Source organism: Terrapene carolina, unplaced genomic scaffold, assembly GCF_002925995.2.
Source record: "Terrapene carolina triunguis isolate 2854851 unplaced genomic scaffold, T_m_triunguis-2.0 Scaffold62, whole genome shotgun sequence".
NCBI classification, from domain to species: domain Eukaryota; kingdom Metazoa; phylum Chordata; order Testudines; family Emydidae; genus Terrapene; species Terrapene triunguis.
Genome location: NW_020664413.1, coordinates 9,877,022 through 9,897,721, shown reverse-complemented (window position 1 = coordinate 9,897,721; position 20,700 = coordinate 9,877,022). Strand labels below are relative to the sequence as shown.

The following is a 20,700-nucleotide window of genomic DNA, read 5'->3' as shown; positions in this document are numbered from 1 at the left end:
AGATCCAACCTGTATGTACAATGTTGATCACTGATGCAGAAGTAGAACTCATTAGCCTCATCACCGTCCTCATTGAGGAGAGTGGTCTGAGCACAGGGTTAGGGGCCAGGAGTTTTAGTTCTAATCCCACCTGGCACTCATTCTTTCTGATGCTAGGAGCAAGTCACTTAGCCCCAAATCTTCAGAAGTGTTTCCACTTACCTTGGGTGCCTCCATATTTGGGCGCTGTATAAGTACAGAGTGGGAAATGAGCCACAAGGATACCAGTGCAATTAATAGGAGTTTTGCTGCTAAAACCTGGTACGACATTTTGAAAATGTAAGGGGAGGTTTTAATTTAAAATAATGGAAACTTTGAACTCCATTGCATGGCTTTATTACAGCGATGTACGGTAGCATTTAATGAGATTGTATGTACAAGACAGTTTGACGTACTTATCACAGATGGCACCTTGTATTTTGAATTTTTCTAGATTTTTTTAAATGGAAATCCAGATAAAGAAAAAACTCACTTAATCAGAGTCCTGTATGAAATAAGTTAGTGTTAAGTATTAAAGGCTTAAACCAGTGTTCATTGGATTCACTGGAAAGCCTTCCAGTGACTTCAGTGGGATCAGACCCATAAGTTTCCTCTTGTCATTGTAAAGATGTTGAATTGATACCAATAAAAGTATAAGCAAGACCTCATGAACGTTGTAATTCCATGGGCAAGGGTTTGATAGCAGAATGTCCCTTTAGGGAAATCTACCACAGGAATCTTCAGTCCTCTGGCTGCAGATATCAAGTTTTTCTGGAAGTCTGGCCACCCTCTTGTCCACTGTTTTGGACCCTCGAAGGAGCCTGCTCAATAGAAACAGTAACCTTTTGCCTGTCACCTTCTTCTTTCCCTAGAAGCAGGGGAGTTCTAACTGTGTGTGTGTGTGTGTGTGTGTGTGTGCGCGCGCGCGCTTGTGAGGTGCTAAGGTAGGTGTTGTTTTAGCTTCATGTGCCTTAAAATGGCTGGGTAACAAAGAGCCTGATCTTGGGGGCTGCTAAAGCACCTTTAACTTCCATGGAAGCCACCTCTCAGGATTAGGCCAATAGCCATGGAAACCACAGATTTCTGAGGGAAATAGCAACTGACTGTCAGATACAGTGATAACACCAATTACAGGTGCTTTTATAACACAGTAGCATCATAAGTGAAAGTCTTCATTTCTTGAGGATCTCCCAGCTATGTTCAATATATGCTTCAGTTTGCACATAATATGTCTGTGTCACATGGGAAGTAGCTAAGATCAAAATGGGAATTTGGAAAGGCACATCTGCATATTAGATAATCTAAGGCTTTGTTTACACTTGTCGCTAAAAGTGGGGCAGTGTAAACGCTGTTTGTCGGCACTTTTGCCAACAAAATACTTCCACCCCCTAAGAGCGGGGTTCTCGTTGTCGACAGGAGAGCGCCTCTGTTGACAACGAGCCGTTTACATTGCCACCCGCTGCAGCAAAACTTTTGTCTTTTGGAGTGGGAAGGACTTTTTAAGCACCCGTGAACAACAAAAGTTTTGTCCTTCAATTGGCAGTGTAGACAAAGCTTTACACTGCTAAATTTAAAACTCCCAGTAACACAGAGCCGGAGAAAAGTGTTAGAAATTGACATCAGTGCTACTCTCTGTTTGCAAGCTGGCCAATGTGCCTCTTTTCAGGGTTCTGGTGAATACCAAAGCCCTTCAGGTTGTTGGCTTCCTGTTGAATTCCCAAGGCATATCTTGCCCAACTTCATCCTTTCCTGGAAAAAAAAAAAAAATGTTTGTCTATTCATGGTCAAAGACCTCTTATGGAAATCCTCAGAGTGCAAACTGAAATATGCATGTATCTGGCATGAACATTATTATTTTCTGTTATGCAAATTCTTTCCTTTTCTGATTCTAACTTGTTGCAATCAACAGATTGCACAGGGGCAGAATTTGAAATCAGGTTCCTGAAATTTGCTGTTCAGTCCTGAATTCATTATTGTTTTAAATTCCATGCAGTAAAGCACCCAAGGATTAAGCTCATTAGGGTTTGGGAACTACAGAAGTCTTTGTTCTAATAATCCTCCTTGCGCCACTGATGTAAAATACAGAACTATTTATTTCCAGTGAAGATAAGCGTATGGGACTGGTTGTTGTCTGAAAGAAATATTACTGAATCACTATGTAGCTTTTCTGACCAGAGGTTTTGACTGGTACCACTCCATCTGGTATACTCTTTTTAAATTAGATCTATGGCAGATACTTAAATCTCAAGAAGCTTCCATTTTTGACAGCTGCCATAGTTTTTTATTTCTCACTGTCGCCCTTGATCTGCCCTGTTTCATTGACAATTTTTGTCTGTTAAAAAGCTAGTAATGTTTATTTTGTTAGTCTGTCCAGTAGATGGTGCTAAGTAATCAGTGCATTTTGTGCACAGTGTATATTTTGTCAGTAGTGTAGGGTGGGTTATATTACCTTGAAAAGAAGCACACTGAAAAGAAAGGTGACATGGACAAATACACAAATAAAAGAATAGCCTGTTCATGTGACTCTCTAATCCTGCCACTCTGAAAAATGATTATTAATAATACTTGGATTTTATAATAGAGTGTTTCATCCAGTGATCTCAAATGGTTTTGCAAAAGTGAATAAGAAATTATCCCTATTTTATGGATGGGGAAACTGAACCAAGAATTTAGCTGTTAAGTCCTAAGTTTTGAAAACTGGCCTCTTAAGTAATTTTCCCAAAATTATACAGGAAGCCAGTGTCTTTGAACGTTGGACATGTAGTTTGATGCCTTCTCCACTGGAATACAGTGTGGGTGAAAGTCATGTTCTCTAATCATTAATCAATATTTGTTATAAGTAGACAGGGGTCTTTGTGGCCTGAGTCACAAAGTGTGGATAGTGGATTTGTAAATTCCAAATATTCAGGGATGGTTAGATTGGAGTTCTGGCTGGAACCCAAATCTAATTAATAGTTTAAGTATTTAACACAGGTCTGAACCAAACACAGTCCTATACTGAAGGGCATACAACTGCATTGGTTAGATTGTGGGTAAAATAACTTGTACCATAGCTATCTTCCGCCTCTAATTTTCATGATCCTTGTTTGAAAGCAGGAGAAAGAAATACAGTACTTACACAGATTTTGGTATCGGTTGTACCTAATAACCATGATAAGTCATCTAATTTGTTGTCTTTCTATAACATACAGGAAACTCCTTGAAGACCTACAGCCTGCCATCCAGTGCCAAAACCCTTGGGTAAGAATTCTAGGCTCCATGGAGTTCTTTAAAACACAAGGTCTGGTGGTGAAGGTTGTGGAGAGACTAGAGAATTTTTTTCCCTCAAGTGACTTTGCTGTCTAACATTTCTGCTCAGTTTTACTTTGAGGGCCAATTAAAACGAGTTTGATTTCCGCTTAGCCCCTAATAAAGCCTGACCAGATTAAAAAAGCATATAGTGACCTTGGCAGCATTCTCTTCCAACAGCAGAGGCTTGAATAATGGAGGAAGGGGTGGTCTTGTTAAGGCACAAGACGGAGATCTGGGTTCTATTCCTGTGTGGTCTTGTGGAAAACACCTCAGTGCCATAGTTTTCCTGTTTGTAAAATGAGGTAGCACTACTAGCCTAATTCCTGAAGGTGCTAGAAGGCTGACCACATGAGTGATTGTGAAATGCTCAGATTCTGTGGCGATGAGTGCCCACGTAATGCCTGTAAACAAGTAACCAGAATAAGCCCAAATCAATGTGCTACATTAAGAGCTGTTCTGTCTGTAAATCCATGAGAATAATATATGCAGACGATTGATGTTTGTCTGTTGAGAAGGAATGGCAGTAACCTGCTTCAGCTAGTCCTGTCCCATGCCAGTCGGGAGAATACACCCATAGGAATCAATGTGTAGACAAGCGCTGCTTACTCCGGGTTCACCATGGATGTGAATTCTTTCCCATTTATTTTAGGAGGGCTGGAAAGATGCGTCTTGCTAGTCCTTTTGCAGTTGGCACTCATGAAACTGTCTTGAGTTGGGATCATTGAGATTAAGCAGTTTAGTGGGCCAAATGGTGTTTCTGTAATATTACCCATGGCCACAACCAAAGAACTTGGTTGATGAGCGCTTTTCTCAAGGAGGCAATGGAATGATATTGATAGCTTGAGGATTAGGTGTGGGTGCTTTTAAATAGGGTTGCCAACTTTCTAATCGCACAAAACCAAACACCCCTGCCCTGTCCCTTCTCCGAGGCCCCACCCCCCACCCCTCCCTCTGTTGCTCGCTCTTCCCCACCCTCACTCACTTTCACCAGGCTGGGTTGGGGTGCAAGGGGGGGGGGTATGGGCTCTGAGCTGGGGTGCAGGCTCTGGCTGGGGCCAGAAATGAGGGGTACAGGGTGTGGGAGAGGGCTCCGGGCTGGGGCAGGGGGCTGGAGTGCGGGGGGAGTGAGGACTCGACTGGGGGTGCAGGCTTGGGGTGGGGCCGGGGATGAGGGGTTTGGGGTGTGGGAGGGGACTCCGGGCAAGGGGTTGGGGTGTGGGAAGGGGTTCAGGGTGTGGGGACACCTGGCAACCCTATTGTCACTGATGGTGTCCTTAGTGCAATACCATCCCACCTGCCATCCCTGCCCATTAGCATTCTAAACTCCTACGTGCATTACCTGCCTATTTATCCTTAAAGCCATGGCAGATATTGATTAAAAACTGAGATTTTAGAAGGGAATCTATTGTAAAAGAGTGTTCTCCCATATTTAAGGTGATCCCCTTCCTCCTCCCTCCCCCCAAGTACCCAGCACAACTGTGTGTGTGTTCAAGATTTGCCCCATATTACTGCTATCACTAGCAATAATGGACTAATGTATCCAGACATAACTTCAAGGCTGAGGCTGGCACAAAGGACAATTTCTCCACTGCATGAGCTGTGCTCTTTACCAAACATTTATAATTAAATGGTTGTTTTGGGGTTCAAAATTCTGGGCCTGATTCTTCTTGCAATTACCTGCGGTTTTACACTTTTATAACTTGATTGACTTTAATTGGCTTATTCCTGATTCACACCACTGTGATTGAGTGGGGAAATGGGCCCCCATAGGTTCAAACAAAAATAATTTCCCTTGCCAATGTTAGTGATCAGAACACAGATTATTAGTACTGAGTATTTTAGTTTCCCTTTTTGCTATGAATCCTATTTATTTACTTTTTGGATTTCGCTCAGATTACAGCGATGAAAATAGACTAGCCAAGCAAGTGAAAGTGACTAGTTCTTCTTCAAGTTCTTGCTCATGTTGATTCCATTCTAGGTGTGCACGCCAGCCTGCAATTCCGGGTGGCGAACTATCAGTCCCTTTTCTGCAGGTACAATTTTAACTTATCGGACTCCCTCTGTAAGTTAAACGAGTCCCTCCCTCAGGGTTTGGCCCAGGAATTCGGAACCCTGGTGGAGGAGGGCATCACGGCAGCTAGGTGCTCCCTCCAGGTGGCGTGGGACATGGCGGACTCAGCACCTAGGGTGGTCGCATTGGCGGTGGTCATGAGGCGCAGCTCCTGGCTTCAGACCACCAGCCTGTCCCAAGAGATGCAGACCTCTATCCAGGACCTCCCATTCAATGGGAATGGACTCTTTTTGGAGCAGACTGGTGCAAGGCTGCATGGATTGAAGGACACTCGGGCCACCCTTTGCTCGCTGGGTATGCATATGCTGCAGTCTGCACGGAAGCAGCTCCGACCACCTCTGCCCCGACATGTTCACGTCACATTATGTGCTTACCCTACAAGCTCGAGACGACACTGGCTTTGGCAGAGCAGAGCTGCAAGTCTGTGAACTCTGAGTCCACCTCCATGGACATTGCTTATAAGTGACCTAGAATGGAATCGACATGAGCAAGCATTCGAAGAAGAAAAAACTGTTACCTACCCTTTTGTAACAGTTGTTCTTCAAGATGAGTTGCTCATGTCCATTCCATTACACGCCCTCCTGCCCCTCTGTTGGAGTTGCAAGAAAGATTTGAGAGGGCGTAGGACCGGCAGCGCTTGATATACCGCATGAGCGTGGCACTCAAGGGGGTGCCACAGCCAGCCCTATGGATACCGCTAAGGCAAAAATTTCCCATGACCATGCTATTGGGCATGTGTACACCTAGAATGGAATGGACATGAGCAACACATCTCGAAGAACATCATTTACAAAAAGGTAGGTAACTGGTTTTTAGGTTCTTTTGTGCTGTTATGTGTATTGTAAACACGCCAGGGGAATATGCACATGCCAAATAGTCCTACCCTAAGGAAGGATATTCATATTGCTATTTAGCTCTGTCTTTCTAAAGAGCTCACCTAATCCAGTGGATTTTAATAGAGTTATTAAAAGGTTCATCCTCCTGTTTTCTTTGCTCCTGTGTTTTACTCCTGTTTAGAGCTTTCAGAATTTGCAATTATGGAAAGATTTAAATCCAAAATACTCTTGATTTATTTTAAAAAAGAAAATAATATAAACATAGCTATTTGTATTTGGTTTTGTAAAACCTAGGAAGGGTGTGTGTATATGTCTAGTAATCTAGTGGTAATTAATATTCTCTTTTGATGTATCAGTATATATACATACACCTGTGTGTACATTTATGTATACATATACACACATGCGCGCACACACACATGCATGTCCTCTAAATTTTGGGACTGAACTATCTGAGTGACCCGCTTTACAAAGCACCAGCCTTCCTCTTTAGGGTAAGGCACTACCTTTGCCCCAAAAATTTCAGTATTCCTGTTCTCTGTTTAAATCCTCTCCATCGTGGTCTTGTCTTACTCAGAATCCTCAAGTAGCCCATATGGCCACCATGATATCTTGGCAGCTCCTTGAACTGAGGCTGTGAGGTCTGTATTAGTGTTCTGATATCTTATAGAAAAAGGGAGGTATTTACACATCTCATTTGCACGTTGGTAAGATGCTGTGTGGAAAATCAATGCCCCAAAAGTGGTTTGGTTTGCCGGAAATTCAAGGCTAAAAATAATCACCATCTACTATCTTCTGCTAATGTGTGGCTTGATTATACCGTGGCTGTATTCAGATAGCTCCTTTTGACATTAACAGGCATAAATGGCACTTATTTTGTCTTGCTTACAATGCTGTTTTGTATTTCAAGGTTATGTGACTGACCTCACTCAGTGTTGAAGTGTCACTTCCATAGAAAAGCACTTTGTTTCACAGCTATGTCATCTTTATAAGCAAAGCTGGGCCAATCCCACTAAAAGTTATTAATTATCATTAATTTGAACTTCTAAACTCATTTGCTTTGTTTTGTTTGTGCCATTTTCATGTTCACTTTGTGAACATTCCAGTGAATGAATTTCCTGGCAGAAACATTTACTAAAATAGTGAATTTTAAGTACACACGTTAGAACAGTGGTGAAAAGTGAATGTCAGTGATTATGTGATTATCACACTCATCGACGGTGAAATAATTGGAGAATAATTCTGAACAGCTAACAAATATGGGTAAATCTATATCTGTTGGCAGACAATTCACAGATTGGAAAAAAAGGACTGATTTAAATATATATTTTGTACATTGTGACTAGTTTGCCCAGCTCTGGTTATAAGCAACCAGAATTGTCAAAAAAAGGTGTGAGTGCTTGTTGTGTGTTTGTTGGATGAGGGCACATAGAAGAACAGTGTCCAGTTGCATGAGTAGTTGAGAGCAGTGGTCTCCAACATGTGGGCCTGTGCTGGGTGTCTCCTTATCACAAGTCAGCATTTTGTTCCTTACATTGGCCACACATTGCCAGCTTCTGATTTCTGAACATTTTGTCCTTCTGGCCAAAAATTGTCATCTTATGCTGGTACCTTTGTCACTCAATGTTGGTTACCACCTACACTATTTCACAGTTGGCAGACCACTGTTCTAATATACTTTCTGAAGTGTGCCTAACCAGAAGAAAAGGTTACAACTCCTCTGCTAAGCTAAAATGTTCATTGCCTTTCCAGGGGCAGATTTTCTGTTCCGTCAGTGGAGAACAGGCCAAGCATCTGGGGAGAAAGTCCACCAAAGTTTGCTACGAAACCCAACAGAGTCATCGTGCGTGAAGGCCAGACAGGCAAATTCTCCTGTAAAATAACAGGACGACCACAGCCTCAAATAACTTGGTTTAAGGTATGGTTTCCTGAGGGGATAATGTCCTTGTTCTGCCTCAAAGCTTCTATTATTATAGGAGGATGAAGTCTGTTGGTTCTTCTTCAAGTGTTGGTCCTGCTATGTCTTTTCCAAACGAGAGTATGCGTGCATGCCATACACCTGAGTCCAGAAATGCTTCAAAGCAGTGTCCATTGACCAGCACACACACAATAGTGTCCCTCATGCTCCCGACTGAGAGTATAAGAGGCAGAGTGGGTCAAAACCTTTCCAGGTCCTTCTTACCACTGCATGGCCTGAGTCAGAATCATGTCCTCCTTCTCTCCATGCATAACCTGTAATGGAGACTTGCTGTAAATAATTTTTATATCTTAACTTGGTAGTTATAGTTAGTATAGGATAATTTCTCTCCCCTGCCCCCATTCGCCGGAAATCTTCCCTGGTCCCAAGACTACACCCAGAGTCTTGGGATTCAAAAATTGCATCTCCTGCCCTTGCTCCTTCTCAAAGGTGCCTGTTCTGCCTGGGTGAGGTGCACATCTCTGCAAAGTGCAGTAGCTATTGATCCTTCCTACCCAGAACTAGAGAGGTCCAAGAGCACTGACTAAAAAAGTTCCTGATGGAGGAGGCTCTGAGGCCCCACTCTGACCTTGTTCCCAGGAGACCCACCATATACTGGCCTCAAATGACCAGCAGTGCCCCTCCAGGCACGAGCCTTGGAACAGAGCCTTTACCACAGAAGCCTAAAGAGTCCTCCTCCAGGGCTCCCCGTGAGTGTAAGGGGAGCTCTCATGGGCTTCAAGACGATGACCGCATGCCATTTATCAGAAGCCGCCCATTTCAGGATCTCTTAACCCAGGATGGAGGGAAAATCAAGCACCCCAACCCAGGCTCATTCCACCTTCAGATGGGCATCTGAAATAGAATACTCATACTCCACCCCTGCTCAGTAAATCCTTATACAAGGTAGAAAGGATTCTACTAGAGCCTGCTAACAGGCTAAATGGTGGCACTTTTCAACCTGGGCACAACGCCACCAACATTCCCTTGGTAGGTGGTCATTTTGGTTTATCCTAGACTAGTTCCCCTCCTTAGAGACTTCAGGTCTGGCCCTTAGTTTGCTGCGGGTATGCCTAGCAGCAATTAGTGCCTTCCTCCTGTGTTCTGTGTTTACACACCTGGCTACTGTGCAATTTATGAAGGGCTTGATCGGTACCTTCCCACCGGTCATTAAATCTATGCCTCAATGGGACCGTAACCTTGTCCTGTCAACACTCTCAGGTGCACCCTTCGAACCTATGGCAACGCATACCATGACCCACCTGTCCATGAAAGTGGGGTTCTTAGTGGCCATCACTTTGGCCAGAAGGGTCAAAGAGCTAGGAGCCATGATGGCAGACTCTTTATACAGTATTTCACAAAGAGAAGGTCTCCCTTAATTTACACCCCAAATTGCTCTTCAAGATTGTTTCTGAGTTCTATATCAATCAATCGACTCACTTACCTGCAGGTCCACGGACGCTGCTTTTAAGAATTTCTGTATTCAGGTGCATGGTGGGCATGCACACCCACATGTAGACACAAATAGGGACAACACATCTCGAAGAAACTTCAGTTACAGTAAGTAAGCTCCAGTGACTGTGATAGTATAAACTATACTGCATGTCAAGAAACCTGTGTACAACACCGAGGGGGCAAAATCTTCCCCTCGCTTGCAACCCAGACAAAATTATAGAATTGAACATTAATTCTTTTGTCTTCCTCCCTTCCACTGTCTTCTGCATCACAACAAGGACTATTCACCAGGCGGTAGGAAATGTAGGGAATTTTCTCACTGGTTTTCATTTCTTCTGCTCATACAGGTTCTCTGCCAAAAATAGAACAATCCCATGAATCAGCAGAGGAGGGGGAATGTTTAAAGGTGTGGGAATGTTTCATAATTGAAAGAACACGTTTCCAGTTACTGGCCACTATCATAAATCTGTCTTTCTGTCTGCCTTGAGGTACAGAAATGCCCAGGGGCATCAGCCAGTGCTCAGTGCTCCACTCAATCATGCAAAAACATAATAAAAGAAAGTTCCAGTCCCAAGGATCTTTAGCTAATCTGCATTTCATTAATCCATGTTTTATAACTTGTTCTGCCAAGTGGCAGTCTCTTCCCCTTTCTTAGCAAAGATCTAACAGCAGAGTGTTATCGTGAGGCATTGTAATACTAACGTACACTTTTTTAGAATGAATGAATCAGATCCATTTGGGGATGCCTTATTCTTTCCTTTTACTTTGCTTACCTGCTAATTCATAATGATCAGTAGTTCATGTTGGATCCCCAGGACAATGGTGTCAATTGGTTTAACCGAATTTTCTTTCAGCTATGATTTATAATATTCAGACACTAGGAAGTTATTGAGTCATCAGAGGTGTTAAAAATTCAACATCTACCAACAAGTACCATACAATGCTGCTGGGGAGAGTACAATTTCCGTCTGTATTTAGAATAGGAAAATTTGTGGCATCTGTTAGCAAAGATTACTGAAGCACATGCACTGGTTTGCTTACAATGGCTTGCTTAGTCTCAGATACATAGAATGTAATGCCAAAAGGGACCATTATGCTCATCAAGACTGATCTCCTGTGTAACACAGGCCATAGAATAGGAATTAATGAGTGAAATATCAAGCCCATGGCTTGTGACTGAACAAGAGCCTATCTTTTAGGAAGTCATCTAATATTGTTTTAAAGATTTCAATTGATGGAGAGCCCATCACATTTCATGGTAAGTTGCTTCAGTGTTTAATTATTCTCTTAAAAAAAAAAGGGGGGGGGGGGGGGCTTTATTTCTAGTCTGAATTTAACTAGCTACAGCTTCCAGCCATTGGAGATTATCTCTTTGTCTGCTAGATCAAGAATCCTTCATTATCAGAAATTTTCTTTCCATGTAGATACTTCCAGACCATGATCAAGTCACATTTTAACCTTCCCTTGGATAAATTAAACTAAAGATATTAAGATTAGATAAAATAGATTAAGTATTAGGAACAACTGTTAAGATAGGTAGATGTCTTGAGTCCGGCAACTTTGACCATGACTATTTTTGAGGGTGAAGTGTCAACCGGAACTTACAATTCTGATAGGTCTTGCATTTATTTGTGCCCCAATCTTAATATTATTTACAAGCATAAGAGGCTCAATTGTTGGCACAGGAATGGAAAGGGTGGGGGCCAAATATGGCTTTTATCCACCTTTGCACAATCTATATTCTAGGTCCTGCAACGGTTTGCTCTAACTTGCACTCTGCTTCCCGTGGCCTCCAATGAGCTAAGGAAAGCAGAGACTAGCTGTACTACAGTAGCCCAAGACCTTTTGCTCCCTACAGTCTACCTCTGAGATGCTCCCTATAACAGAGAGGGACTGTACTGGGTCTCTCTGGCAGCTCTGTGCTGCTCAGGAACCTCTCTTAGGCAGTGGGTATTTCCTTAGAATCATAGAATATCAGAGTTGAAAGGGACCTCAGGAGGTCATCTAGTCCAACCCCCTGCTCAAAGCAGGACCAATCCCCAGACAGATTTTTGCCCCAGATCCCTAAATGGCTCCCTCAAGGATTGAACTCACAGCCCTGGGTTTAGCAGGCCAATGCTCAAACCTCTGAGCTAGCATAAAGAGCAGCATAAAAGGGACATAGCACAGTGGAGAATTGGCCCCAAAGTCTCTGAAACTATAATTCTAAAATATGATGTCCATCTCTCAGGAAAGGAAATAAAATGTATTACTGCTTCAGTTGCCTATACAGTAAAAGTAAATTTAATTTTCTAAGGATGCTAATATGAATGATGAAAATTCAGAATAGAATGGAAATAAGAGGTGGCAAAATCCAGGAGAAGCCGTCTCCTGCAGATTTGAATTATAAAGCTTTGAACCCAAAATGTTTGTTTATACTGGCTGGGTACTAGCCACAGAAGGTATTTGGCTGAGAGATAAGTGGAAAGAACAACATGGGACAATGGACTGGTCTTTTACCACAAGCTGCTTATTTCCATGACTGTCTCTCTAATGGGGTTGTTTTGTGATCTTTACAGGGTGATATTCAGTTGCAGCAAAAAGATCGTTTCAACATGTTTGAGAAATCAGGCATCCAGTTCTTGGAAATCCAAAATGTTCGTCTGGCTGATGCTGGAACTTATACTTGTACCGTGATGAATAGCGCTGGGAAGGCATCCGTGTCTGCAGAACTCATGGTTCAAGGTACAACAAAAAGAGATTAATTGGGAATAACACAAGTGCATTACAAAGTGTTCTTAAATCATTGCTTTCAGCAATGTCTGAATACAAGTGTTGATTCCCACCCCCCCCCAAAAGCACGCGCTCTCTCTCTCCCCTCCCATGCCTCCTCCCCTTGTGTGGAATGACATTTTGATGTATCAAAACCTGCAGCACAGTGCTACAACTAAAAACACTGTCCAAATGCAACAACTGTCAAAATGTTCTCTTATCACTTCCCACAGGACCTAGCATTTCGCTTTACTTTTGTTACTTCGGAGCTTGATATTTTTTAATTTCAGCAAGTGGAAATTCTACATATGTAATTAAATACAGTAATCATACCTTCAGAGAGTGCCTCATTTGGGATGGGGAGGGGCAAATCCTTTTACCATGATTAAGTAATTGTGTTTAGCACTGTCGTAGTACTTCATTCTTTCAATGCACTGTATGAACATTAATCTTCACAATTCCCCTTTGAGTAGTAAAGCATTATTATTATTATACCCATATTTATAGATGCGTGTGGAGGGGCTAACAGAGACATGGGGAAGTTAAGTAGCTTGCCCAAACCAGCACAAGACGAGATAAAAAGCTGAGTTTCAAACTCAGGTGTTCCTAGCTCCCAGCCCTGTCCTCTTCTGACTGTAATTAAAAAGAAAAAAATAGATTTGTATAAACATGTGTGCTACATCTGTCATGACATATATAGTTAATTTTCTGGGTTGATGCTCATGCTTGTACATCAACACCAAAAGCATAGGCCTCTATCACTTGAGCTACAGTAGAAGTCTTTTTATCTCTAAGGAAGAAGTAGGCTGTTGCAGCTACTGGGGCCAGCTATGTGCACAAAGCAAATACATTACATATGCCCCTATTACACCAGCTTGTTGCAATCATCTGAGGTCCACGGGAGTCTGTGTCCCATCTGGGGAGTCATTTTGAGGAGCAACAGGGTTATATGTGTACAAATGACAATGGGAATTGAACTCAAGCATGTGCTACTTAACCTAAAAGGAGTGCTGTGAGCAAGTATCAATCTGTGTAACCACTGTGGTCAGCCACTAGAGAGACCCCATTTGCCCGTGTATTACTCAGACAGACCATTTTTTGTTCATTGAGCCTTTTATTAAATATGTGACTGAATCTCTGACTGCTCCCGCCAGGTTAATGATCCTACTGTGTATAATGAACACATCTGTCTTGGGACATGATGAGGGCTGAGAACCAACAGTTCAGCCACATTGTGTATAAATTTCAAATGCTAACTGCATCCCTAATTAAGGGGCACAGTCTTTCCTGGATCAGTACGTTCAGAACAGGAGAGGACTATGGGCCCCAGGCATTTAGTAAAAAGGAGGTTACATGGTAGTGTATTTATCTTATCAGCTGCCTTTACCATTCTAACCTCCCATATCTAATTCTTTAAGTATCAATTAAATCAGCTAGTAGGAAGTTCTGTAAAGCATTATCAGGCAGTCATACAATTGAAATTATTGCATTATTTTTAAGCAAAGCTATGTAGATCTCTTGTATAGATAATCTTGTTCCAAGAGCTTTATTTCTTCCAAGTTTCCACAGTCGGGTGGAGGATGGAAAGAATGTTCTCTTAATTGATAGGGTCATGTAGCACTGTTTTGTCTTCAGCCAGCTGAGGTTTGTTAAGTTTTTTATGGATCTTTAACTGGTCATCTTTCAACTGGGATTCAGCTTACTTCTTCAGTGAAAAATTTTGGTAACTGTTTGTTTATGGCCAGACTAATTGCAAGGTTCCTTTGTGCTGCAGTCCCAGTCTCACAGCTGGCCTATAACACAGTAGTTCAACTTGAAATCTGCCGCTGATGCACAGAGGATGGGAAACATTGCCTTTTGGAGGCTGAGTATTGCCTCTCTGATGCTTCCAAACACTACCTGCCCAATATCTGAATCTGGATCTCCCAGAACAAGTGGTTGTGCACTTTGCCAAAATGCTAGTCTGAGCCTCCTGAGAATGAAGTACACTACAATGAACTTGGAAAATTGAATGAAAACACTTCTTTGGAATACTGTCCGGTTCTGGTGTCCACGGTTCAAGAAAGAAGTTGAGAAATGGGAGAGGGTTCAGAGAAGAGCCACAAGAACAACTACAGAATTAGAAAACATGCCATAGATTGAGCTCTTTGAGTCTATCACTATCACTATATTTACCTTAACAAAGAGAAAGTTAAGGGGTGATTTGGTTACAATCTATAAGTACCTAAATGGGCAACAAATATTTAATAATGGGCTCTTCAGTCTAGCAGAGAAAGGTATAACGTGATCCTGTGGCTGGAAGTTGAAGCTAGACAAATTCAGACTGAAAATAAGATGCATATTTTTTTAACAGTGAGAGTAAAAATAATAATAATATAATATAATATGGAGATATACCTATCTCATAGAGCTGGAAGGGACCCTGAAAGGTCATTGAGTCCAGCCCCCTGCCTTCACTAGCAGGACCAAGTACTGGTTTTGCCCCAGATCCCTAAGTGGCCCCCTCAAGGACTGAACTCACAACCCTGGGTTTAGCAGATCAATGCTCAAATCACTGTGCTTAAAGTGCTTTCTTGTATTGGGATCTAAAACTGTTCCTTATGCTGCCCTCCTTCCCTGAACTGCTGTCCTGGTTGTTCACTTTAAAAATCTGGTCATCATGTACTGTAACCAGTGCTTTCCTGTGCTTGCAGACTTAGAGCGCAGCAGACTGCAGTAACTGGCATCCTGTCTTTGCACTCTGCAGAGTTGGCAGCCTATTTATGGCTACCACTTCTATGTGCATAAGTGTGGGAGAAGGATCTTTCCCTCCTGGCATACCCACGCAGGGACAGATGTAACTGGGACTAAAAGACCTAGAATAATTAGGGTCTTTTAGAATAAGAAGAAAACTAAATCTCTGTTTTGGGCTGTAAACTACACTGAGCAATTTGAATCCCTGGATTCATTGTAAGCCCTGTGTGAGCTTCCATGCCAGAACATTTCTTCCAAAAGTGAAAGATTCAATATGTTGGTTTCATTTTTATGCCATTGTTTGTCTTTGTGTTGAACATGTTAATCTCTACCCGCCAGCTAATGCTTAGTCAGGAATTTGTGGCTGGACACTGTTTACAACCAGAACACCTGATTCAGCATCTTCGTAATTACACTTTTTAGGTCAAATACAGAGGATGAGTGGCCTGCCCAGGTCCACATCCTCTCTGAAGTGCCATTAAGAATTAATGAGCTGCCTCCAGCTGGAATATCATACTTGCCTGCCTTTTCTAACCAAGAACATTTCAGTCTGACAAAGCCCTTTAGTTTTCAGGGGACCTTGCAGTTGCTAGATCCAGAAATATCTTAAACTGAGCCAAGACCTCTTGCCATTTCAGTTAAGCAGTCAGCACTTGTGGTTGGGAGTCAAGATCTGTCAATGAATCTGTTGTGGTCCAGTGACTCAGCAAAAAGTGGGTATTATTTAGATCCATATCAACTTTCCTCGGGTGGCAAGCCATAATTTGCCTCCCATACAAAAAAAATTGATTCTCCAAAATATGAACTTTGCCTAAAGCTTTATTTTGACATTTCCAAGGTTTGTATTTAGTATAATATGTTTCCTTTATTTTTATTTCAGGTTCAGATAAGACAGACCTGTATGTTCACCCATTATGGTATGTTTTTCATTCAATACATTTTCCCTTTTCTGATCTTTTAAAATGCAATATACTGTGGTCTTGAAACTGCAGCATGAAACTCCACTGAAAGAGAAACAAACCCTCCTTCTTCATAGTGTAAGTCAACTCTAACTATTGGGAGTTAGAAAGAAACTTTACTCAGGGACAGATTATCTCATAATGGATACCTTGTACCTCCTGTGAAGCAGTTAGTATTGGTCGCTGTTGGTGGCAGCATTCTGTTTGAGACAGACCACTGATCTGATCTGTAAGGGAAAATTCTGATGTTTCTGGTGTAACAAAGTCAGGCCGGGCGGCTGCAGGAGGCTGGTAGAGGGCCAATATGTTAGCCCTAGAATGTTAAAGGCCCTCTTTCCTACAAGCTGAGAAGGGGTTACCTCAGGTCAATTAGGGACACCTGCATCCAATTAAGGGACTGCCTGAGACCTTTTAAAGCCCCTCCTCTGCAGCTGCCAGGCTACTGGCAATAGGGAAATAAGCTTCCCCAGGGTGAGAGGCTGTGCTCCTTCCCATAGAGGAAACAGCCAAACATGAGTGTCTGCTAGGGGAAAGAACTGACACCCCGGAGCAAACAGGACAACACTCTGCCCTAGCGAGGGGGCAGGGAAAGGTATCCCCTTTTGTGTTTGTAAGACTGTTTCCTTTTTGTTTGGTGGAGGCTCGCCCCTTAAGCTGATCCCAATGCCTACCCTGAACATATGGCCAGAGGAGCACAGAGGGGGGAAGATAAACTCTGCTCAGAGTGGGGCTGATTTACCCCAAGCCCAATGCAAGCAGATGGGGAAGTGCTAGGTCTGGCGAGACAAAGGTCTGCCACACTATGTACATTGTCTTCAAGGAGGAGCTCCAAATGTGGACTGGCTACAGTATCGACATGTGAACTGTATGAAACAAGAGATTGCTTGCTCTGAACACTCCCCTAATTCATGCTCAGAACACTTGCATACATCATGTCAATATGGAGCAGATCTTTCTTAAAAGCACGGTACTGCATGAATCTTAATTAAAAACTGAAACTAGATGAGTAAGAAATGGGTCTAGTGATTATGATTTCTATTTTCATACATTTAGAAAACTTCTGAAGGTTACTTTTTTAGTCCTTCTGGAAAACAAATTTTGGGAACGGAACAATTTTATACTTCTGCAGGACTAGCTTTATGTTTAAATTATTGTGTCTGTTGAAGTGTAAAGGAAGGTTGGAGTTCTAGAAATGATTGCTGAGATTTTCAAAGTAGTCTAGAGGATTTATACACATCTTCCAGGTAACCAGTGTAAACAATGACTATGGAATACCTGTGCCCCTTCCATATACAAGTACATACTGTGCTTCTGAGTCCTTCACATAGAAAGTCCAGGATTAGATCTGGTCAGAATGATAAACATTTCTGTGAAAAAAAGGTATAGGAAATAAAAAATGTTCTCTCGATTTTTTTTCTGAAATTTTTGAGGAAAATTTTTAATTTTTTTAAGTTGAAAAATGAAAGAAACATTTTCAGTTAGAAGAAAGAACATTTTTAATAGGGAAAAAATGTATGAATGAAAAGTTTTAACCAGTGCTAACCAGGATGTGCAAGATTGCTTCATGGAGTCATCAAGGCTCGTATTAGTTTATTGAACGTATCCACTAGCTCTGAGTTTTAGACCATTCAGGATGTTGGATTTCTGTCCCAACACATCTGGAGTGGGATTTTCAAAAGTGCTCAGCTCTGCTGGAAGCAGAATTAGGCCAAAACTGATTGCTTTTCAAAATTTCATCCTACCACAATGCTAAGACCTAGGCTTCTCCTGGTAACATGCTTTTTGACAGTAAAATTGAGCTACTCACCAGAGCTTGCAATGTCCTGAGGTCTCAAGAAGTAGAGCTCCTCCTCCTTTGTATCCTATTAATAGGAGAACTGGTATGTTTTGTAAACCATAACATTGTACAATCACAAGTGCAAGCCTGATGCATAGTTATTTATCCAGCCTAACCTTGTTGAGGCCCCTAGGCACTATGGGTAAAATTTTCAAAAGTGTCTAAGTGAGTTGCAAGCCTTAGTCCTATTTTCAAGAGACTTGAGGACTTAAGAGCCTAAGTCTCATTGAAAGTTAATATAAATTAGGTTCCCAAATCACTTAGGCATTTTTGAGACTTTTACTGTATGTTTAATAAGCATAATAATACAGTGAAAATAGTCAACTAGAATTAGATACAGGAAATTAACTTATACAGTGTTTTGAGTCATTTATATATGTGGCCTGAATCCATTCACACTTACACCGATTTTACACCACTGTCACTCCATAGATTTAAATGGAATGAACTGTAAGTCTAAGACAGTGTATGTGAGATCAGAAGCTGACCCATGTCATGTAAAAGAGGGCCTAAGCAGAGGAATGGGATCCAGCAACTCCTGTTTTGTAATCCACGTTCTGACATTGAGTCACTCTGTGGCACAAGCCATTTATTCCCCTTCACCAGATAGAGGTAAATAATATTAACCTCTATCTCTCAGGGATTTTGTGGGGGTTAATTAGTTAACAGGAATTAATTCAGGGATGTCCTGTGGCCTGTGTTATACGGGAGGTCAGACTAAATGATCACAATGATCCCTTCTGGTCTTATAAACTATGAATGTTTGCAAAGTTCTCTGAAGCTAAAGTGCTGTATAAGTACTAATTATTACAAGCCATTGATTATATCTCTAAATAAATAATTTCCCTTCAGCACTCCAACAAAATCAACTTCCACTGCAACCAAAGCTATTGAAAATTCAGAATTCAAACTGGCAACTAGCAATGGGATTGCTAAGGAACTGAAATCCAGCAGCACTGGCCTCACAGTTGAAACCAAAGAGAGGACAGCAGTTAAGAAAGAGGCCTCTTCTATCTCCTCCAAAGAAGCCAAGAACAATAGACAACGACAGCTCAGAGAAACCAACACAGAACCTGCTCAGGAACCTAAAGGAGAAGCGAGGGGATCTCAGGGCCTACAGAAAACTTCCAGCACCATAACACTGCAAGCTATTAAAGTGCAACCAGAACCAAAGGCAGAATCCACGGCTGCTACTACTGGACAGGATGAGGACAGGAAAGGGGCCACACAGCCCCTGATGACAACTCGACAAACTGCGTCTCTCATCAGACAAGCTGGTCCAAGGAGTAGGGAAGCAGAAAACAGAGTTGGAACAAGGAAGAGCACAACAGAGCAGAAGAGGGAGCCTCAGGGAGTCCCTCCACAGTTTGAGAGCCGTCCACAAAGCCAGGAAGTATTAGAAGGCCAGGAGGTCAAATTCAAAAGCAAAGGTAAAGGGATGAACGCTCAAAGAACCCAGTGTTTAGGGCTCTGTTGCTGTAGATGGAATAACGGGGAAATACTTCACTCTTCAGTGCAGGTTTCTCCTCCTTCCTAAACCATTCTTAAAACAGCTCTTCTGTGGCACTCCACACTTGCATCAGCAAAACCATTATTCCACTGCACACCATTGTGGTGTTCTGTCTCTGTGATTTCTATACAGGGCCAGACCTTAATATGGCTGTTCAGGGGAATAAGAAGGAATAGGAGCCAGAGGCCATTCTCCTGCCTGGCTGTTGTAGAGCTCCCTGCATCAAGGCTCAGGTGCAGAATGGTTGACCATGGACTGTATGCCCAGCGCTCACTCCCTCCTTATCCTGCCCCACCAGCAGATTCTTGCTTCTGCTCCCTTCTCCAGCATGCTGACCTCTGGTGCTGAATTGGTAAAAGAGGATAAGTAAGCTGCACCTTTTTCAGTGCTGTAGTAAGTTACTGTCCCCTGGAGCAAGGGATGGAGTAGAGCAGGAATTGTAGTGGAGTGTCACTGCTTACACATCACCCCCTGCTTAGGGCTCAGTCTAGCCCCTGGTGTTCAGGCGAGTGTTTCTAATGATTTAACTACAGAAGGTCATAATTAAAAGGCCCGGGCTCAGTGTTTCCTCTTCTTCAGAAATGGATCAGATTTTAACCTCTCAGAAGAGAAAGGAGCCATGGAGGGCTTTTTGGCTGCATATCATGGTATGCATGATCCATTTTAATCCATTCCCTGAGGAAAATATGAGGAACTTCCATTTTTATTGCAATTTAGTAGAAAATAATTTTGAAGCATTTTTCTGGTATTTTAATGTAGTATTTGCACATCAAATAGCTCTCTTAAAAAAAAGAGAGAGATGGCTTTACATTTTAGGCAGGAAAAAATCTAGTCGTTGATTTCCTTTCTTGATGTGTCTTCCTCACTCTATAAAGAATATATTTTATATTACCCTCCCAGTGAGTCAGGAGTGGAGAAGGTATTCCAGAGGGCTCCATGAATACCATATATACTTGTTCAGTTCGCCGTTTCCAGCCAATAGGAGCTGCAGGAAGTGGCAGCCAGCACATCCCTCGGCCCGCACCACTTCCCGCAGCCCCCGTTTGCTGGGAATGGCAAACCGTGGCCACTGTGACCTGAGGAGCTCCGTGTCTGCGGACGCTCCAGGTAAACAAAATGTCCCAGCCTGCCAGTGACTTACCCTAACGGGCCAGGAGCCAAAGTTTGCCGACCCCTGAAATATAGGGTCGGCTTATGAAAGGATCATACAGTTTTTGCCATTTTTAGCTATCCATCTTGGGGGGTCAGCTTATAAACGAACAGGCTAATGAACGAGTATATA

General features: G+C 42.4%; 1 protein-coding gene across 4 annotated transcripts in view; it reads left to right on the top strand.

Moving 5' to 3' along the window:
- The window catches only part of MYLK (myosin light chain kinase), a 306,953-nt gene that overhangs the window by 134,773 nt on the left and 151,480 nt on the right, over nt 1-20,700 (top strand). For all 4 annotated transcript variants that reach the window (XM_026647402.2, XM_024215844.1, XM_024215842.1 and 1 more), the window contains exons 4-8: nt 3,210-3,258; nt 7,969-8,134; nt 12,187-12,352; nt 15,993-16,029; nt 18,761-19,338. In XM_026647402.2, the coding sequence (XP_026503187.1) occupies nt 3,210-3,258; nt 7,969-8,134; nt 12,187-12,352; nt 15,993-16,029; nt 18,761-19,338 (996 nt within the window). The remainder of the gene's footprint in view (nt 1-3,209; nt 3,259-7,968; nt 8,135-12,186; nt 12,353-15,992; nt 16,030-18,760; nt 19,339-20,700) is intronic.